Raw genomic sequence first — 20039 nt, 5'->3', positions numbered from 1 at the left:
CAACTTCCAACATCTTTGGGGAAAGTCATAGTGTACCCAAATGGTGTAATATCATCGTAGCCATAAACAATGTGATGTAAAAGATAAAAAAGACCAGACCAACACAGGAGTCGGCTTAATACCACTGAGTTTACTGCCCCTATAAAAACAGTGTACATAACACAAGCAAATCCACATATCGTAACATTGTATATGTCTAGGCTCAAGAAAACCATGATCATTAGCAATATGAGGCCCGAACGGTCACAAAACCTACGATCCCATAGCCGAGGCATAATAAAAGTTCCCAAAAAAACCTTAAAGACAATGGCACAAACCTGGCGCAGGGGGGCAGAGCAGAAGTCCCTCCGCAACAACTTTTTTCTCACCGGTGCGGGATAATAGAAGCACACGCGTGCCGACCTACAACAAAATATTACAGATGAGTTGGAAACGTAGTAGACTATCAAGAGTAGCCTAAAATAGGCATTGCACTGATTACTAAGAAACTTCAAGGTTTGACGGAATCATACCGTCAGACCTGGCTCGGACACAAGCCTGGGAAGCTCAGATACTGAATCAATACGAGATGTGCCTTGTCATTTATGCGCATATCATGGTAAATTCCCATATTAGCCATCCCAATCTCATGGGATACTCATATGAAATGTACAGATATTATGAATACTTACTGCCTGGCCAGATATTATGAATACTTACTGCCTGTACAGATATTCCTATATATGACACTAGCATTATACTTTATCGTAGCATTAAGCCACATGGTTTAAGATAAGCAGTCCTCCCCACTTCAAACCCTTATATGGATGCCCCCTAAATAGTAATAAATGGATTTCGACTCCCCATCATAATTTCTGATCAGCCATTTGTAGACACAAGACAAATTTCTCACTATTCTAACTTTATTACAGTGAAACTAAGAAGAAAAAACAACGATGTCGATGGTAGAGATGAAGGATATGTAATGCTAGTACGTCAAATTTAATATAATTAAGAAAATAATTACTTAATTATGAACAAATAAGAGATTACATGCAGTTCTTGCCTTATGTCCACAAAAATATTAGAAGTGGCAAGCATATGTTTTACCATTGTAATTGTGAAAGGCAAAGCTGATGCAAAGTCATTAAGCATGCAATTTGAGTAAATTGTCAATGCATAGATGTGTTATGAAATGATGAAATTGAATATGTTATTCAGCTGGTGCACATCGATGATCATCTGTAGGATAGAATTCATGGTGATGATGATTTTCAATCTTGCCCACAAGGATCATGGGTCCTTTATATGTTGGTTACGCCCCATGTAGAAACCCTTTAAAAAACAAATATGAAATAATTCTGAAATCTGATGGGAAAAAATGTTTCAGAGTAATGGGAATGCACTTAACACTTCATGGCACCACCCACCCAATAAACAAACATCACAGAAAAGTTTCTGCACAGTGGCATAGCGTCAAAAAGAAAGCAGACCTTTCGGTAAACTCAAGGCTGCGTATCCTGGATGAGCACAGCACGCCTGCGTTGACACACGGTCACTTCCTATAAAAAAACAGAAGTTAAAGATGCACTAATTTTCAATGAAAACAGAACAAGTACTACATTAGTTAAACATGCACTAATTCACATTCTGCATTTTCTCTTTTAGGACTGAATTAGAACCATATATACCAGTTTTAGGATTCCATAGAAGCTTTCATAGAACCAGTAAGTGGCGGTGATGCAAGTATTGACAATTTAACAGATCAAATCGGTGCTATCAAATTTCTCATAAGTCAATCGTTCACATAGTAAGCAAAGATAACAAGTATGCAAACAACACCTACTTATGAATATTCTGCAGGTTTCAACAAAACTCTACTGTTGTTTATGCAACTCTAGATTGAATAAAATAAGGGAGATGGGATCAATTATATTCTGAGGCATCGAGAGTATTTAAAGAACCCACAGACAGGGCCATTAATAAGTATAGAGAACCAACAATTATCCACAACAGCACGGATGCGGTTCATGGATGAATCCCTAAACCCCATCTTGGAAAGCACATCGCGTAGGAAACTTCAATTAACTCTGTCATAAGCCTTTTCCATGTCAAGTTTCATGATGAGGCTATGTGCTTTTTGGCGTCTGATTGTTGCTGCTCAAAAGTTCTTTCACTTTTGAGAACATCCTGCTCAGCCTTGATCAACAAGTGGAAAACAATGGCAAAGATGTTCTTATTCCACCATTTTAGACGTTGTTTCAAGCTGATAAGTTTCTGTTGGAACTTGATAAGGTCGTGAGTTCCAGATCAACTTCTATTCTTTTATGTTGCCTTCAGATCAACTTCTATTCTTTTCCCTTTCTTTTATGTATTTAAGAGGTGCCGAAGATCCCGTTGTTTAAACCCATTGGAGCAGTTTGAGTCTTCATTAGTATCAACATTGTCCTGAACCCAAGTAGGGTTGACCTTATCCATTCAAGTAAGGTCCTCCTCAGTGAAGCCTTCCTTATGTTGGGATTTATCTCTTGGAATCTGATCTTCTTTTTTTCATTGCAAGAAGCTTCTTAGATCCTTTTGTTTATGTCCAAAATTCTCCTTATTACTTGGATTAGAGACAAAATTAGTCGATGAAGCAAGACATCCTTCCAAATTATGTCCCAGATGCTTACAAGAGACAATATTTCGGCACTTTCTCATTTTCCACTTGCTGTTCCATTTCAACACCATTAATGAGCAAATAGATTTTGTCGATCAGAGGGCGAGAAACATCAATTTCAATACAGCCTCGGGCAGCTGAAATTCTAGCCTTGGGAGTTGTTGGCGTATCCACTTTCAGAGGGTACCAATCAGTGAGGCAATGGAAAAAAGAGCATCCCTCTGGCATAATTGGGCAGGAAGCACTGGGGACTGAACCCAAAATGGTACTGCTGCAGATTCGATTCCAGATTTAAAAGAAGGATTCCATTTCAAAACTCTCATAGGGAAGCCTCTGCTGAACCAAATTACTCGAGTCCAAATTCAAGTGTAATCCTCCTCATTGGCAAGGCGAATCAAAATATGTTTAAAAATGATTTGTAATAACTTGAATTCCCCAACTAACTTGAGATGATTGAACGTATCCCAACAATGCTTTCCATGAGGAATATCCTTGAGTGTATTTTCCCACCAATGAGAACTTGAAATCAATTGCCGGAAGAGCAGTCTCCTCATTTGAAAATTCCAGCGCAGGGCCATTGTTGTGTTCAGTAGTAGAACCAATGGTTTTCGGGTAGGGAATGGAAAAGAAAAGAATTGGTTGAAGGGGATGTTCTTTGTCCAGAGGGTTCGGAGGATGGTTGGCAACGACTCCAGCGAAGGAGTGACGAGCAGGAGGCTCATCACCCATCTTAAACAACAAGCCAGAAACACATACACCTCAACCCATACTGATCCCAGGGTAGAGTCGAACATGTGCAGGTTGAGATTCTTCTATTTCCAACCAGCAGACCAAAACCGAATTTCCAGAACCAAAATAATCATGTGATAAAATCACACCATTAATAAATCAAACTTCACAGGGCACTTAAACAATCTGCCTACTCGTTCTCTAACACAAGAATATGTTATCCTACCAACTAATCAAGTTCTGTTTATCACACACAAGACATACAATTCCCAATACCACCTGAGAAAGAAGAAGAATATTACGACGCCCCCTATTTCGATTTCTCCTTACAGAGGACGCGATGAAGAACCGTGGATCGATCCTCATACTACTCGAGATAACTTAAAAACATTACCTGGATGCCGGTGCCGATTAACCTCCTCGATCCCACCTTCGCCCAGTACGTCGCGTAAGCCCCTCCGAATCGCGTCGAAGGATGAGGTCTGCCCTAGCTTTCTGAAATTCGCTAAGTGTGGAATGGATTTGCCACCGATGAGGGGAAGAAGAAAGCCCGCGCCCTGAAATCGTTCTTACAATTTTCCAAAAGCGCTATAGCGTTTTTACCCTTTTTAAAATCCAAAATATCTTTTAAATTTTAAAAATAAATTTAAACGCCATTTGTTACGAAGCACAATCGTAACTAATGTTATTTTGAACAAATTATACCAACTTCGTTTTTGTTACGGCTTATTTTGTGTAATTAAAGAACCTGAAACGTTGACCAAAAAAATATTTTTTGGTCATGGAACTTGTCGTAACAATAACCATTATTTGTTACGATGTTATTGTAACGAACCGTCGAGCCGTGGTGAAAGACCATTTTTTTGGTAGTGCAATTTGTCGATATATCTACTGAAGTTCAGTATTTAATAATATCCTGGTCTTGATTGTATTATAAATATATTTTAAACAATATATTACATATATGAGTGTAATATTATACTACATTCGTCTCAAATTATTTGCTAATTTTTGTTTCGTCATGACTTTCCAGGCGAGATAATTTTTATAGTTATTTTACCCGTTTGCCCTTACTACAATATAAAACATAGAAGAAACGCAACCTTTGCTTGTGATTATATTATAAGTTGAATCGATAAGGGTAAAAGATGAAAAATTGAACATAAAGTAAAGAAAGTTACAAATATTTTGGAACATCTCAAAATAAAAATAACAACAAAGAAATTGGAACCAAAGGACTGAATTAAGGAATATTAACGTATTTATAAAAGAAAACAAAAAAAAAAAATTAAGGATTTGTTTCTTTTTCAAAAAAAAAAATTAACGTATTTTCTCGAAAAAATTAATATATTACACACATTCATTATTTTTATATTATCTACACAATTCTCTATATCTCACGTAAAATAATAATAATAATAATAATAATAATAAAATTAAATTAATTCAAAACCAACCCACAAAACAAACATTTATTTCATATATTTTTTACAATTCTTAGCCTATGTACTATGTTGCTAGCAATAAATCTCTTTTGTATATAATTTTGGTCCAAGAGATGCTCGATCTAGATGCATGCTCGTAATATAAGTGGGGCTATTGAAATGGATAATTTAACTAGATATAACGTTTGTACGTGTCTAGAAATAAATTTGCCTATGGCTAGTCAAGTTCAAATAAATAAAACAACACATACAATTTGTTGACTGATCAGTTCGATATAACAACATACATCTTGGAGATTTTAATCGAGAAGATATCCAATAAACTTATTACTAGACATGCAAGGACATTACAATCCAAAAAAACATCAACCACAATCTATTCTCTTTTGTAATCCTTTTTGGATAGCCATGCATAAGAAACTAACGATCATATTGCAGTTAAAATACTATCGGAGTATCTGTCTAGCCGACAGTAAATGTGTTCATATATTGAATTTTCTATCGATTGGAACACCAAATTGAAAATGATATATTTCTGACATGTATATTTATTTTTGAGGAACTTTATTTTATTTTTTTGGATAAATTGTGTTTGCTTATTATATTTTAATTTAAATCTATAAAATATGTTTATATAAATTTTATTATCTAGGGTTTGTTTCTTAACTCCAACCTAAGTTGCTACTACAATTTGAACTCTATGTTTTCAAAAAAAAAAAAAAAATCTTTTCTTACAAAATATTTCATCATATATTATTTTAATACCAAACCAAAACCAAAACCAAATTTTTTTCAAACTCATCGAAAGAAACACACCCCTAATTTATCTTTATATATTTGTTCATACATTTATAAAAACATATAAGCAATTTACCCTTTAATTTTTATATTATATTGAAATATAAAAATGTAAGAATCCATCAAATAATCCCCCTAAACAAAAATATTCTTGTCGGAAGCTAATGACCGTCTCACCTAAAAGCTCGAACTTGTTAAGGAAACTAAGCCATTAGTTACATATCCCGCAAACGGGAGTCCCCAACACGCCCCCTCAGGTGCAAGTGGGTCTGCGAAACTTGCACATGCATATGTGTTTGATACCATGTCGGAAACTAATGACCGTCTCACCTAAAAGCTCGAACTTGTTAGGGAAACTAAGCCATTAGTTACATATCCCGCAAACGGGAGTCCTCAACAATTCTTAAACTTGTTTTCCATTTTTTTTTCTATATTAATGCTTCAGCTATTGTATTTTTTTCCATTTTATAATTCCCCTATATTAACACATGCTTCAATATCAAAATATGGCTATATAAGTTACACGATTAAATTGATAATCGAACATATATATTTACAAACATTTTTTTCATATTTACAAATACGAAGACCAAAACAAAAAATAAAAACATCATAAGCAATACCTATAGTACGAACTAGACTTGGCCCACAATTTAATGTTCTGAGATATATTAAGAATTTGTAACCCATTGGTGTCGACATCTTTACCACTTTTTTAACACATAGCTTATCCCCATTGTGCCGTTTGCCATTAATTATATAGACTTTTTTCTTTCATATTTTTGCGATTGTAAAAATTTTAAGCAAATCAAATTGAGTCTATAAAGTAATTAAGTTGAATGTTAATAAGCAATAATAGAGTAGGCAATCGAGTCGCTTCTATAGCTAGGTTGGTCAGTTAGTTAAGTGATCAACTCGAACTCGACTAAAGGTTTGTTTACTTTGTAATTTTTTTGTTACCCTAAAAAAAACCGTTTAATCTTTAATCTATCTCTAAAAACATCGTAGTCAATAACTTTTTTAAAATAATATTATTGTCATCCTATTATTTATTACTATTATTTTTTAATTTTTTTTTGCCTATATTACAGCCACAGCCATCGCCGTCGAAGTCATACTCCCCTTGTTGTTATTCAACCACCATCCCATTCCCTATCTGATTCCTTAACTCATTCATCTTTGCGCGTAAAACTTAGATTTTGTCTAGGGTCGCGTACTTGATAAGGTCTAACTTTTGAAGTGTAGATGAGGATCTGTCTCAAAATTTCTGTTGATTAAGTTACCGATACTTTAACCAACTTCGTATTCAAGTTCACTGTTTTAAGATGAACTCGAGTTGGTTTCAACGATCTCATGCTTACTTCTATGATATATCTCATGCTTACTTCTATGATATATATGCCGAATATATATATTTTGTATATCTTGTAATTATGGTACTTATAAATATATTTTGAAGATTTGTTATATTTGAATACTAAATTAAGAAATATAAATTTTACTAAAATTATTGTACTATCATATTTTTTGTAGACATCGTCCAATTCATACTAAAGATGTTTCGAGTGCTCCATAGTTTTAACAAGCTAAACATAAATATATATTTATATACGTACTATAATATATTTAATTTTAATTTTAATTTTAATCAGCAGGTTTATGATTATTTCATGTCCCCCCTTAGGCCATAGCTTGTTTCATTTCTATTTAAACATTTCTCTTCATTGATCATATCGAACACCAAGTTCAAGTTCAAGTTCAACCTCCTTCCATTTAATTTTCTGCGACAGCTTCAATCCTCGAACAAATATGCAATATTCAATTCTTTTCTACATTGGATCTTTGCTTATTTCCATCATTACCGCGTGTTGGATATATAAATGGTTCTACCCCAAATGCGATGGGATCCTCCCCCCAGGTTCGATGGGGCTACCACTTCTTGGAGAGACTCTTCAATTCTTAAGTTCTAGCACCTCTTTCGATATCCATCCATTCGTAAAAAAGAGGATGCAAAGGTTAATCTTCTTAAGGAGTGCTTATTATCGAGGATAAATTATAATTTATGTGCAATACAATAATATATATATACTCTCTTCGTCTCATTTATTTTTGCTAGTTTTGATTTTTTGGTACAAATTTTGTAAGTGGTATTCTCTTTTATCATTTTTGCTCTTTTGTAGTGTAAGGATTAAAGAGGAAAAATTGTGGGTGTGGTCTAATTTTATTTTACTTTTGGATTTTTAGTTTGAGTTTTTTTTTTTATTTAAATAGGTAGCTTAATATGATTTTTTTTTTTAGAGATTATTATATTTTTACCGAGAATTGTGAGAGTTTAATAGTGAAAAGAAATATATGGAATGCGACTGAAAGTGAACACACACCCATAGTGAGTAATAAAGAAAATTTGCAAAATTTTTGAGACATCGCAACTTATAAATTATAGTAAACGGTTTGGACAGATGGAGTATTATATAATCAATGAAATCGAGTCTTAGAACATTAGTTTGAGAATATAAATTGTAGTTCATCTTGATCAAATTTTCAGGTATGGTTCTGTATTCAAGACAAATTTGGTGGGTAGCCGGATCATAGTATCCGCCGATGGCGATCTTAATAACTACATCTTTAAACAAGAGGGAGACTTGTTCCGAAGCTGGTATCCGGCTTCCTTCACCGAAGTCTTTGGGAGACAAAATATAGGCACTTTACATGGTTTCATGTACAAGTACCTTAAGAACATGGTAATGAATTTGCTTGGTCCGGAAGGCCTTAGAAAGATGCTCCCCGATGTAGAAAATGTGTCGAGAAATAACTTGGAAAGGTGGGCGCGCAATGGTACCATTGAAGCGAGGGAATCAATTGCAAAGGTGATCATGAAAATTGAAATTTTTCGGAGGACTAAGAATTTTATATGATAGTTTATTATTCGCTAAATTTATTTTGATATTATCCTGTCGAACGATATAAAAACTAAATTCGAATCATACTTAAATATATTGAATTTTATAAGGAATTGTGCAATGTTGTTGCGATTTCGAACTAATTATTTTGCGATTGTATTATTGAACCATAAGAAAAAAAATAATTGAACCGAGTAATTTAGAAATACTTAATTATTAAATTCAAAAGTAAATTGGGATTCTTTTTCGATATGAATGTATCTACATGGTTTTAGGTCATGAATTATATTTTTGCAGATGATATTCGAACTCACGGCGAAGAAGCTAATCAGTTGCGATTCAGAAGAACGTCGCGAAGATTTAAGGGAAAACTTTTCAGCATTTATAAAGGGGCTCATATCATTTCCAGCAAATATTCCCGGGACAGCTTACAACAAATGCATGAAGGTAAGTTCAACGATGTTTGTCTTAATCATACTGTTGATATGTCTTGAATCTAGTTTGTCCTGAGTTTTTAGAGATATGCAATCTAGGTTAATCTGTATCAGAAATCGGTATATGTAATCTGTAAGTCTGTTCTCCATTTTTATCCAGACATAACCAATAATTGTTGATGAATCACGTAAATTTGTATCTTCTTTACGTTTCTATTTGTTTTTCGATCATTAATCTAATCAATTACAACAAACAATGTAATAACATAGCAATGGAACCCTAATTTATTAGAACAATAAATGGACAGGGAAGAAAAAATGTGGTGGCGATGTTGAAAGACATGCTACGAGAAAGAAGACAAAATCCGAGAAATGAAAAAGTTGATTTTTTCGATTATGTATTGGAAGAACTCCAACAAGAAGGCTCGATCCTTACGGAGGAAATTGCGCTAGACCTCATGGTTACATTGCTCTTTGCCAGCTTCGAGACAACCTCCCTCGCACTTACGATAGCAATTAAATTTCTTGTAGACCATCCACCGGTCTTGAAAGAGTTAATTGTAAGTGATAAAATTTATACATCCTTTCAATTAACAGTACTGTCCTATGTTGGCGCAGAAGATATTGTGTCGAGTTGGTGTCAATTTTTAGTATTATTGGCACTATTTTCTACTCTAGGACTTCAATTGGCGCCAAAAGCCATACCAATTTAGTGTTTTGACACTAACTTGGCATGATATCTTCCGCGCCAAAATGACTTTTATAAAAATAATACTTTCTTGCCTATTTATTCCTATTAACGATATATACAGGAAGAACACAAGGCAATCATTCGAAGAAGGGATACTTCAGATTCTTACATAACTTGGGATGAGTACAAGTCCATGAAATTCACATTTCAGGTGTGTAACATTAAGTAGTAGTAATTTCTAATATGTAGAAAAAATAAAAAAAAAACCTAATCCAAAATAATGGTTGTGTTTATGTAAGGTCTAATTTTGGTAAATTTTTTAAAACTATCACATTTAAATACTTATTTTTTAATTAATATACTATAAAATTAAAAAAAAAATCAAAATTTCATTCAAACTTATTTACATTGCCACAAATATCTACTTTTATTCAAGTTTTAACTATTTTCTAAACTCTTCAAAAATCATAAACATTTACATTATGTCAAATACTGTTTTAATTCAAAATTCTATTATTTTCAAATCCAAATTTTACAGAAATACACATGTTTCGACCATATGGATTGTCTTAACAATTTGAATCTTATGCTGAATATATTACAAAAAAAATTCAAAAGTGCTTAAATATATGGTTCAATAAATTTTAATGTTGTTCAATAATATATTCCTATATACTATTATGTAGTCACTGTTAGATCAAAATTTAAGCAATTAATAAGTAAGAATGTTTAAAATAAAGTGCCCATATTGTTCGATAAAGTGTTGATATTTTTCTCTTCAACTAGCATTTTAACTATTTTGCAAAATTTACAACAACATTAATTTGCAGGTTATCAATGAAACAGTCAGACTGGCAAATATAGCTCCAGGAATTTTCAGAAAAGCAACAAAAGATATCAAATTCAATGGTTTGAACTAAGAATTTAAATTAATATCGATTAAAGAAGCTCTCGATCAATTCATAAAGCCCTAACTTACACATGTCTAAACAGAATACACAATTCCAAGTGGTTGGGGCGTTATGGTGTGTCTTCCTGCTGTGCACTTAAATCACGACATATACGAAAATCCCCTAAAGTTCAATCCATGGAGATGGGAGGCGAGCACTTAGGCCCTAGTACAAACTATACGTGTATATATAACTCGATTTATGTTTAATCGTGTAAATATCCGTTATTACAGGGAATAGATACGAATGTAGGTTCGAGAAACTTCATGGCCTTTGGTGGCGGCATGAGATTGTGCGTAGGCGCAGAGTTTGCGAAAATGCAAATGGCTGTCTTCCTTCACTGCTTGGTGACCAAATACAAGTAGGTTGCAAAGATTTTTCTCATAACCATACACCTTGTTATTGTTGTTAATTTTGGTGTGATCGAAATTTATTCGAGATCACAGGGGAATTATTTTGAGCTATAATACGAATTACAAGGTGCAAAGTGCATGCCGATATAAACTAAAATGATATCAAACTCGAATTCTGAAGGGGTTGGGGGCCTAGAGTTCTAGAAGTTGGGTCTGAAGTTTTTAATAGTAAAAATTTTGAATATGGCTTAATTGTAAAACTAATTTTTAATAGTGTAATATAAATAAAAAATAAAAATAAAATAAGTGTTTGATTTGATGAAAAAAAAAAAAAATTATATATATTAAAGATTTTATCCAAAACCTACCAATAAACACACTTTGTCCGGCTTTAAATTAACATTCTTGATCATTTGCAAAAAATATGGGACGAATTAAATCTCCGTATTGGACTTATATTCACATTATAATTCTTGAGTATGCTGTTGGATTATCCTAGAGTTACATTAGTGTTAACTCAGGATATCGACGAAATATAACTTTTGAAAAGTATTTATTGTACGATTATTTAGTATGATGTTGGATTATCCTAGGTTTAAATTAGAGTTAACTCAGGATATCGATGAAATATAACTTTTGAAAAGTATTTATTGTACGATTATTTAGTTTGTTCGTTTTGATTCTCTATCTCTATATTCCGGAATTCCCCAAATTGCGGACTATTGCAACGCATAATTATCATAGGACAAAACAAATAATCAAACGTACATACGAGACAAAAATTATAATTTCCTCTACAATTTTTTGCCAAATGAAAATGTTTCGAGCTTTTTCAGGTGGAAATCAATCGAGGGAGGAGACATTGTCCGAAATCCAGGTCTACAATATCCTCATGGATATTACATTAAGATAGATAGAAAATCAGAAACAATGTCGTATACTCGACAAAGATGAAGTGTCATCGAGTTAATACGGATGAATAAAAGAAACTTTTGATCGGATGGATTCATTTAATGAATCGATTCAATATATTTCTTATGTATCCATAGATACGTATTATATTGGATTTGAATCAAGTTTCGAATTAATCTATACTAATTGACTGTCTCTATTATGTTGTTGCTAGCAAATACCACTGTTTTTTATTTTGGATCTTTCAAATCATTCCAGTCGAAAATTCAGACCCTTTTTTTCTTTTCTTTTTTTTTTTGATATTAGAAAGGTAAGCGTTAGACTTTCTAATTATTTTAGTTTTCTATATTTATTATGTACTATTGGTATAATTTTAAAATTTTAAATAAATCGCCTATATAAATTTAATAAAAATATTATTATAGATTAAGAAGTATATTAGTAAAAATAATTATGATTTAATAAAAATAATTATAAATTAAGATTAAGAGAACTAAATAGTTTAATTAGAATAAAAAAATTATAAATTATGAATTTTAAAATATAATTAAAATTTATAATTATATTTTTAGAAAAATGACAAATTATGTAGAGTGGACTGACAAACACAAAAAAAATACGGATTAAGATTAAAAGAATTGAATAGTTTAATTAGAATAAAAAAAAATATAAATTATGAATTTTAAAATATAATTAAAATGTATAGTTATAATTTTAGAAAAATAACAAATTATGTAGAGCGAACTGAAAAAAAAAAAAACAGACAACGCGAGAGGTGTATATAAAAAATTATTGTATATGTTGTTTTTTTATATTATTTATAGTATTTTTTTATTTTTTACTAATTGAATCTTTATTATTATTATTATTATGCTGTAATATTTTATTTTTATATTACAATTTTATAATTTATAAAATAAAAATAATTATAATATAAAATTTTATAATTTATAAAATAAAAAAATTATATTCGAAATAAATAATAATAATAATAATAAGTCGTTCCGGCGGAGTCTACGGTGTTCCTTTCCGTTCCCTACTCCGATCCTCAGAACTTTCGGCGACGAAAAATCGTTCCATGGAGAAGAACAAGCTGTTGGCTATCGAGGTATGAAAACATAGTTTAGCTTTCAATTTCATCAATAAAATCTTTTGCTTGTGTCCTGCCGTTATTATTCGCTCCTCTCTAAGATTAATTTTCGATTATCCGAACAGTATGTGAGCTCACATATAAGAACCGGTGGGATCCTGAACTCGCTGCGAAAATTAATCAATTCGTTGAAACATCTTCCTCTGTTTCTATGAAATTTGGGCAGAATCGTGTTTTGTGGGGCCTGTGGAAATAAATACCTAAGTAAACTTTTTGTTTTTTTTTTTTAAATCGTTGAACTTTTCCGAACCCTAGATATTGTCGCTGTGATGTGTACGGAGTGATTGGGAGCCAAATTGTTTGAAAAATCTGTCTGGAATGCAATTTGCAATTAGGTTTTTGACTGATTTATTGATTTTGTATCAAATTTCTTCGAAGAACTGTATGATGGAGTATATTTTGGGCATATTATTACCTGATTGATTTCATTTTAGCAAAAGTCCCTTTCGAATTCATAGCAATTAAGATCCTGAGAGGTGTATGAAAATAGGACTGAAGTTTTCGTCGAAAGTCAAGCTATTGTGGTTTACGTTTTTCCTAGCTTCCATTGATGGAATTTTTTGTTAGGAAGCTGCCTACCGTTTCCACATGCCTTGTGAGTTTCTAGAAAAGTATAATTCATCAACATTGCCTGTCTTTTTCTAATGCACGATTACTATACAAATATACGATGCTTTGAACTATGCTATTGATGTGATGAATACTAACTGTGGTTTATCCATTTATGCTGTTACTTGTTTGAAATTTTGTGTATAGAAACATTTTGGTGCATTGCGATTGCAGAAACTGAAATTTTTTATGCTTCCAAATGTTTCTAGCTGCAAAACTTTAAAATTTTGATGCCTCCGAATGTTTCAAGCTGCAAAAATTTAATTTGATGCTTCCGAATGTTTCTAGCTGCGAAAATTTAAATTTTTTATGCTTCTCAATGTTTCTAGCTGCGAAAATTTGAAAATTTGATGCTTCCCAATGTTTCTAGCTGCGAAAATTTAAAAATTTTGATGCTTCCCAATGTTTCTAGCTGCGAAAATTTAAAAATTTTGATGCTTCCAAATGTTTCTAGCTGCGAAACTTTACAATTTTGATGCTTTTGAATGTTTTTAGCTGCAAAAATTTGAAATTTTGATGCTTCTGAATGTTCCTAGCTGCAACTTTACAATTTTGATGCTTCCAAATGTTTCTAGCTGCGAAAATTTGAAATTTTGATGCTTCCGAATGTTTCTAGCTGCGAAACTTTACAATTTTGATGATTCCGAATGTTTCTAGATGCAAAAATTTGAAATTTTGATCCTTCCAAATGTTTCTAGCTGCAAAAATTTGAACTTTTGATGTTTCCAAATGTTTCTAGCTGCGAAAATTTTAAATTTTGTGCTTCCGAATGTATGTAGATGCGAAATTTTAAAATTTTGATGCTTCCGAATGTTCCTAGCTGCGAAAATTTGAAATTTTGATGCTTCTGAATATTTCTAGCTGCGAAACTTTACAATTTTGATGCTTCCGAATGTTTCAAGCTGTGAAAATTTAAAATTTTTTATGCTTCCGAATGTTTCTAGCGGCAAAAATTTACAATTTTGATGCTCCCGAATGTTTCAAGCTGCGAAAATTTAAAACTTTTGAATGTTTCTAGCTGCGAAAATTTAAAAGTTTTGATGCTTCCGAATGTTTCTAGCTGCGAAACTTTAAAATTTTGATGCTTCCGAATGTTTATAGCTGCAAAAATTTAAAAATTAGCTGCGAAACATAAAAATTTTGATGTTTCCAAATGTTTCTAGCTTCAAAACTTTACTTGTAAATGTCATACAAAATCATCGGTTAATAACACGAGTGGCTGTAGTTAGTAACAAACTTGTTAAATTTTATGTTTACTTTCATGCCGCGCAATTTGTTGCCTGATAAATACACTGAAATTCAGATTCACATCGATGTCACACGATCAATCCAAGATTCTTTGTTCACAATGCAATTTTCAGAAAAAAAAAACAGACACTCGTCGCGAACACTAATGCATATTGTATATCTTGTCCATAATCTATCGTAAATCAATTTGCCGTTGTTTGCTTCTATACACGACAAGATTGCGATCACATTAACACGATATTTACCGGAATTCCAATCGCGAACTGATTTCCATCGAACATTTCTTGCAGGTCATTCGAAACCGTACCCCCGGGGGGCTGCTCGACTTTCACCGACACATTAACAATGCCGTGCCCTCTCGATCCGTCCCGCGCCCTCAGCCGGTAACTCAAGAACCGAGCGCACCCGATGGGCAGCGGCTGATCAAATATATCGGCAGCCGGAATTACGCACCACCCGAGCAAAGTCCTCCCGATCAAAAGACGCTTCGTGTATAGCTGCAGGTAAATCCCGCGATAACTTTGTTCGAAAAAACTCGGGTCGAGGAATAATCGAAACTTGTCCCCCCATGTAGGATTCACGCCCCCCTTATCGTCGACTCGAGTTCTATGCATTGTCCCGTCGCCGTCGCCCACTACGCTGATGGTGACGTAGGGGCGGAGACGTCGCCAGAAAGTGGCAAACGCCGCCGCCGCCGGATTGTTTTTGAGGCCGTGAGCTGAGATTATTGTTATGTCTAGAATTATGGGGGAGTGGGGTGCATGGCGATTTAGCATTTTTTTTTTTTTTTTTTTTTTTTTTTTTTATTTATTAATTTGGTGTGGATATAAATGAATTTTGGGAATTGATTTGTTTGTGGAAATTTTTTTGGAAAGTTTCGGAGAAGAAGAGGGATTGTTGAGGTGGTGTGTGTTGTTGATGATGATCACGTGCGTGTTGACAGGTCACGTGGGGTCTCCTGTGCCCTTTGCGGACATGATTGGGAAGGTCGTAGGAAAGTTTGTGAAGCCTTCGCTTGGGGTATGCTTCCAACAACTTTTCTTTTTCTTTTATTGATTTTTGGGTTTGGATGTTTTAAATAATTATTTTGTATAATATAAATAAATATTTATTTATTTTGAATATAAAATTAATTTTTGATATAGTATAACAAGTAATAATTTAATTTAATATATAAAAAAATTAATAGTAAAAATATTATGAAAACTCTACAAAAGAAGACTGTTTTGTTTGGTATTGAACTAAAACTGAATTTGTTTCGTTTTGAACTAAAACTAAAATTATTTATTATTTTAGGGGTACGAATTTAGTAAAATTGTATCACTATTATTTTTTAATAAAATATTGCGTTAGAATATTATTTAAATTAAAATTTAATTTTAAAATAATTCCATACAAATGAATTTAAACATTTCTAAGGATAAGCATGACTAAATTAGTTTTATTGTTATAATTATATAACTATTATGACACTTTACAAACGGAACGGTTAGGGTGATCAATTGAAAAAATCAGTCATCAAGTAATATATATAAATAGCACACAATTTTATTATAGACAGCAAGCAATATATATAATAAAGATATGTGTTGTTGGTTCATAAAGATATGTGTTGTTGGTTCATGATTATAAGTGTTCTGTATAACAGTATATGATGTACAAAAATCGACTATTATTTGTGTTGGGTAAGACTCTAGCATGTACTGTTAGTTTATGTGTGTTGGTTCATAATTATTAGTGTTTTGTATAATAGTATTTGGTGTGCTGAAATCAAATATTGTTTGTGTTGTATAAGACTATAGCATAAGCTATTAATTTATGTATTGTATTTGTATTACATGAATGCATACAGTGTGTTGTCTGTCTGTAGCAATACCGTGTGATGTCTGCATGTAATAGGAGAAATACGCTGTGCTGCGGAGTACTGTCAGCATGACGGAACTATTTGTTAAATACTCTCTCCGTTCCAATACGATAGTCTTATTTATCATTTTTGTCCGTCCTAAAACAATAATCTCATTTCCATAAATACTCCATCTCACCGTCAAATTATTCCTAAATTTTCATGAGTATTACACAAATGTCACTACTTTTTACACTAATAAACTCACAATGGCTAAAAAGTGTTTTAATCATACTTTTTATCAACTATCAATATAATATTAATATTACTTAAATTCAGTGCTCAACCACTCAAATAAGACTATAATTTTGGGACAAAGATAGTATATTTTAAGACTCAAACACAAGTTCAATTTCATTTCGAATTTTTTTGTTGTACCTATTTTTGCGCAATCCTCTTTCCCATTTCTTTTAGTATTATAAACACTCCCAATTCATAATTAACCCATCTCATATTTAAAAAACATTCAGTCAATTATTTTTTTCCCACAATATAAAAAATAATAATTAAAAAAAAAAAAAATGAATTCCCTAACCACAATCATCACACTCATTTCCCTAATCTCTTTCCAAATCGAATCCTACGCCATAGTCTTCTCCATCAAAAACAACTGCCCCTACACCGTCTGGGCCGCCGCCGTCCCCGGCGGAGGCCGCCGCCTTGACGGCGGCCAGACCTGGAACCTCGGGTTTCCCGGCGGGCCCAAACTCGCCAAGATCTGGGCCCGGACCGGCTGCTCCTTCAATTCAACCGGCCGCGGCGGCTGCCGGACCGGCGACTGCGACGGGTGGCTCCGGTGCCGGAATTATGGGTCGCCGCCGCACACCCTGGCGGAGTACGGCCTGAACTCCTTCGCCGGAAAGGACTACTACGACATCTCCCTCATGAAAGGGTTAGATATATATATATTTGCTAATTAATTTTTATTCTCTCAAATAATTCTATCAATTTTTCTATTTAATTATTCGTTAAATATAAATATAAATTTTATTTATTAATAAAAAATTTATTATTGTCTCGACACTTAAGATTATGTTAGGTAGGTTGTCTAAATCATGGAAATATAGTCTTATTTTGGGACCGACAAAAATAGAAAAATAATAATCCTTTCATCCCAAAAAATTTGTCTTATTTTTTTATTTTCGTCCGTTCCAAAACAATTATCTTATTTTCTTATTTAGTAACCGTGGTCCTCACTTTATAACAAAATTATTCTTACTTTTTCATAGTACACCTGATTATTACTCTAACATACTCTTTAAAATCCTTCAAGGTATTTTAGTCATTTACATTCTACTTTATACCCATTTTCAATTAAATACTATTATTCTTTAATTCTCGTGTCAACTTTCAATAAGACGCTTCTTTTCGGAGGGAGGGAGTATTTTTTTTATGGAATGGTTAGAGTATTTTTTTAAAAAATAAATAAATAAATAAACTATGTAGTACAGATCGAAATTAAAAATAAAATAAAATTGACAAATCATGTCAGATCGACACTACAAGAAAACATCATTTTTGTAACAAAATTTTTTTATCTCTAAATTTACATTTTTCGTTACTAATTACATTAAAGATTGAATTATGAATGAAATTAAGTTAGCCTTAGGAACGGAATTTTTGTCAGTTCCACATCTCACCTAGCTACTATGTTTTTTTTTTGGAATAATTATATATTTTAATTTCGTTTTAAATTTTTTAATTTAAAATTTTTAAAATTTTAATTAAATTAATTAATCTATCCGGAAGACTCACTCAATCACCTCCAACGCCCGCTCAGTCAAGGGGAAGGTAGTGGATTGATCACCATTTCGATTTTAATTTATAATTATTTATATTATAAAATAATTATTTTTACTAATATATTTTTAATTATCTAATAATTATACATATACTAGTGTCTTAATTGATTCAGAAATCAACGGGGAATAGAGGGAGTATTATTATTAGCGATAATATAATTCATACTTTTTTTTCTAAAATGGAGTAACAGGTTTAACGTCCCGATGGAGTTTGCTCCGACGACGAACGGCTGCCGGCGGGCGGTGAAGTGCGCGGCGGACATCAGCGGGCAGTGCCCGGAGCAGCTGCGGGCGGCGGGAGGGTGCCAGAATCCGTGCACAGTGTACAAGACGGCGAAGTACTGCTGCGGCGGAGGGCGGCGGTGCCGGCCGACGGCGCTGTCGAAGTTCTTCAAGTCCCGGTGCCGCGACGCCTTCACGTTCCCGGAGGACGATCCGACGAGCACCTTCGTCTGCCCGCCGTCGACCGATTACAGGGTTGTGTTCTGCCCGAATTAGAGAAAAGCAAAACGACGTCGTTTTGATGATGTAAGTATAAGTATGTGGAGGTAGCGTCGGTAAATAAGAACAGAATGGATGCTTATGCCGAATTGAATTGACGTTTTTCATTAATACACGATATTTATTTAAGATAATAATATGTAATTAATTAATTAATTAATAATAAATTATAATATTATTTTTTATAAAATTAATAATATTGATAGTTTCAAAATAAATTTAATATACTTAATTACAAAAATTAGAATATATATATAAATATTTTAAAATTTATATTGGAATAAAAAAATATATAGAATAATATCATTTTATAATAAATAAAATTTTGTATAATACAGGTAAATAAAAAAAAGTTTATTTGTCTCGTTGTGGTTTATTAATGTAAAAAATAGTGATATTTATATAATAATTGTTGATGTAATTTTTCAACAAAAATAAAGTAAAATTCAAAGATATAGAAAATATCCTTAAACTTGATTAATTAGTGCCTGAGATTAGGAATCTCTAAACACTGTATGGTACAGAAAATAAACTGGAAAATAAAAGACTGAAATTTAAAGTGGTGATCCCCAAATCTGACTTTGCTTTGTTGAAGTTGATTGAAGATGCCTTGCCAAATGATGATCCAAATCCTTAAATATTCTTTGAAGAAAACGTTCAGAACCGTCGCACTGTTTCACCAACCGTTCCCACCAGTTACAGAACTCAGAACTGCCTCTTTCATTGACACATGTCTTTAACCGCCTCGCCAACCGCATAACCCAACGACCGACCAACCGACCAATCTAGATACATAATTGGTCGCCAGATCAAAAGACTCACTGGTCGCCCCATCAAACGACCACTATTTGGTCTCTTCAATCGTCTGACCTATCAACAGACCTTTCTTCGCCCGACTTCCTTTTTCGACCGACCCCCATAGCAGCCAACCTTTGTATCAACCGACCCATTTATCCGACTGCGGATAATCCGACCT

The 20039-nt window shown here is 33.0% G+C and overlaps 3 protein-coding genes across 3 annotated transcripts; 2 read left to right on the top strand and 1 right to left on the bottom strand.

The window, feature by feature from the left end:
• Positions 1-7378: 7378 nt before the first annotated feature.
• LOC127250595 (cytochrome P450 87A3-like) lies at positions 7379-11913 on the top strand. Its single transcript, XM_051273957.1, has 9 exons — positions 7379-7625; positions 8156-8477; positions 8808-8957; positions 9253-9504; positions 9757-9846; positions 10466-10544; positions 10629-10735; positions 10819-10946; positions 11775-11913. Exons 1-9 carry the CDS (start codon positions 7420-7422, stop codon positions 11890-11892), a joined length of 1452 nt encoding a protein of 483 aa, XP_051129914.1. The 5' UTR covers positions 7379-7419; the 3' UTR covers positions 11893-11913.
• A 2956-nt stretch (positions 11914-14869) lies between these two features.
• Positions 14870-15794, bottom strand: LOC127250510 (uncharacterized). The gene has a single exon (XM_051273828.1). It carries the CDS (start codon positions 15631-15633, stop codon positions 15082-15084), a length of 552 nt encoding a protein of 183 aa, XP_051129785.1. The 5' UTR covers positions 15634-15794; the 3' UTR covers positions 14870-15081.
• Positions 15795-17265: 1471 nt separating this feature from the next.
• Positions 17266-19178, top strand: LOC127250509 (protein P21-like). Its single transcript, XM_051273827.1, has 2 exons — positions 17266-17652; positions 18754-19178. The coding sequence occupies exons 1-2, from the start codon at positions 17282-17284 to the stop codon at positions 19058-19060; spliced, it is 678 nt and encodes a 225-aa protein (XP_051129784.1). The 5' UTR covers positions 17266-17281; the 3' UTR covers positions 19061-19178.
• Positions 19179-20039: the final 861 nt, after the last annotated feature.

Source organism: Andrographis paniculata, unplaced genomic scaffold (genome assembly GCF_009805555.1).
Source record: "Andrographis paniculata isolate CXL003 unplaced genomic scaffold, ASM980555v1 Contig37END, whole genome shotgun sequence".
Taxonomy (NCBI): Eukaryota; Viridiplantae; Streptophyta; class Magnoliopsida; order Lamiales; family Acanthaceae; genus Andrographis; species Andrographis paniculata.
This window is presented reverse-complemented; position numbering and strand designations above follow the sequence as displayed.

Excerpts from the sequence above, each read along its gene's own strand:
- LOC127250595 (XM_051273957.1), top strand. The coding sequence starts at position 7,420 with ATGCAATATTCAATTCTTTTCTACATTGGATCTTTGCTTATTTCCATC. Across the intron at positions 9,847-10,465 it reads CCATGAAATTCACATTTCAG|GTTATCAATGAAACAGTCAG; the intron begins GTGTGTAACATT and ends ATTAATTTGCAG. Across the intron at positions 10,947-11,774 it reads TGCTTGGTGACCAAATACAA|GTGGAAATCAATCGAGGGAG; the intron begins GTAGGTTGCAAA and ends GAGCTTTTTCAG.
- LOC127250510 (XM_051273828.1), bottom strand. The coding sequence starts at position 15,633 with ATGCTAAATCGCCATGCACCCCACTCCCCCATAATTCTAGACATAACA.
- LOC127250509 (XM_051273827.1), top strand. The coding sequence starts at position 17,282 with ATGAATTCCCTAACCACAATCATCACACTCATTTCCCTAATCTCTTTC. Across the intron at positions 17,653-18,753 it reads GACATCTCCCTCATGAAAGG|GTTTAACGTCCCGATGGAGT; the intron begins GTTAGATATATA and ends ATGGAGTAACAG.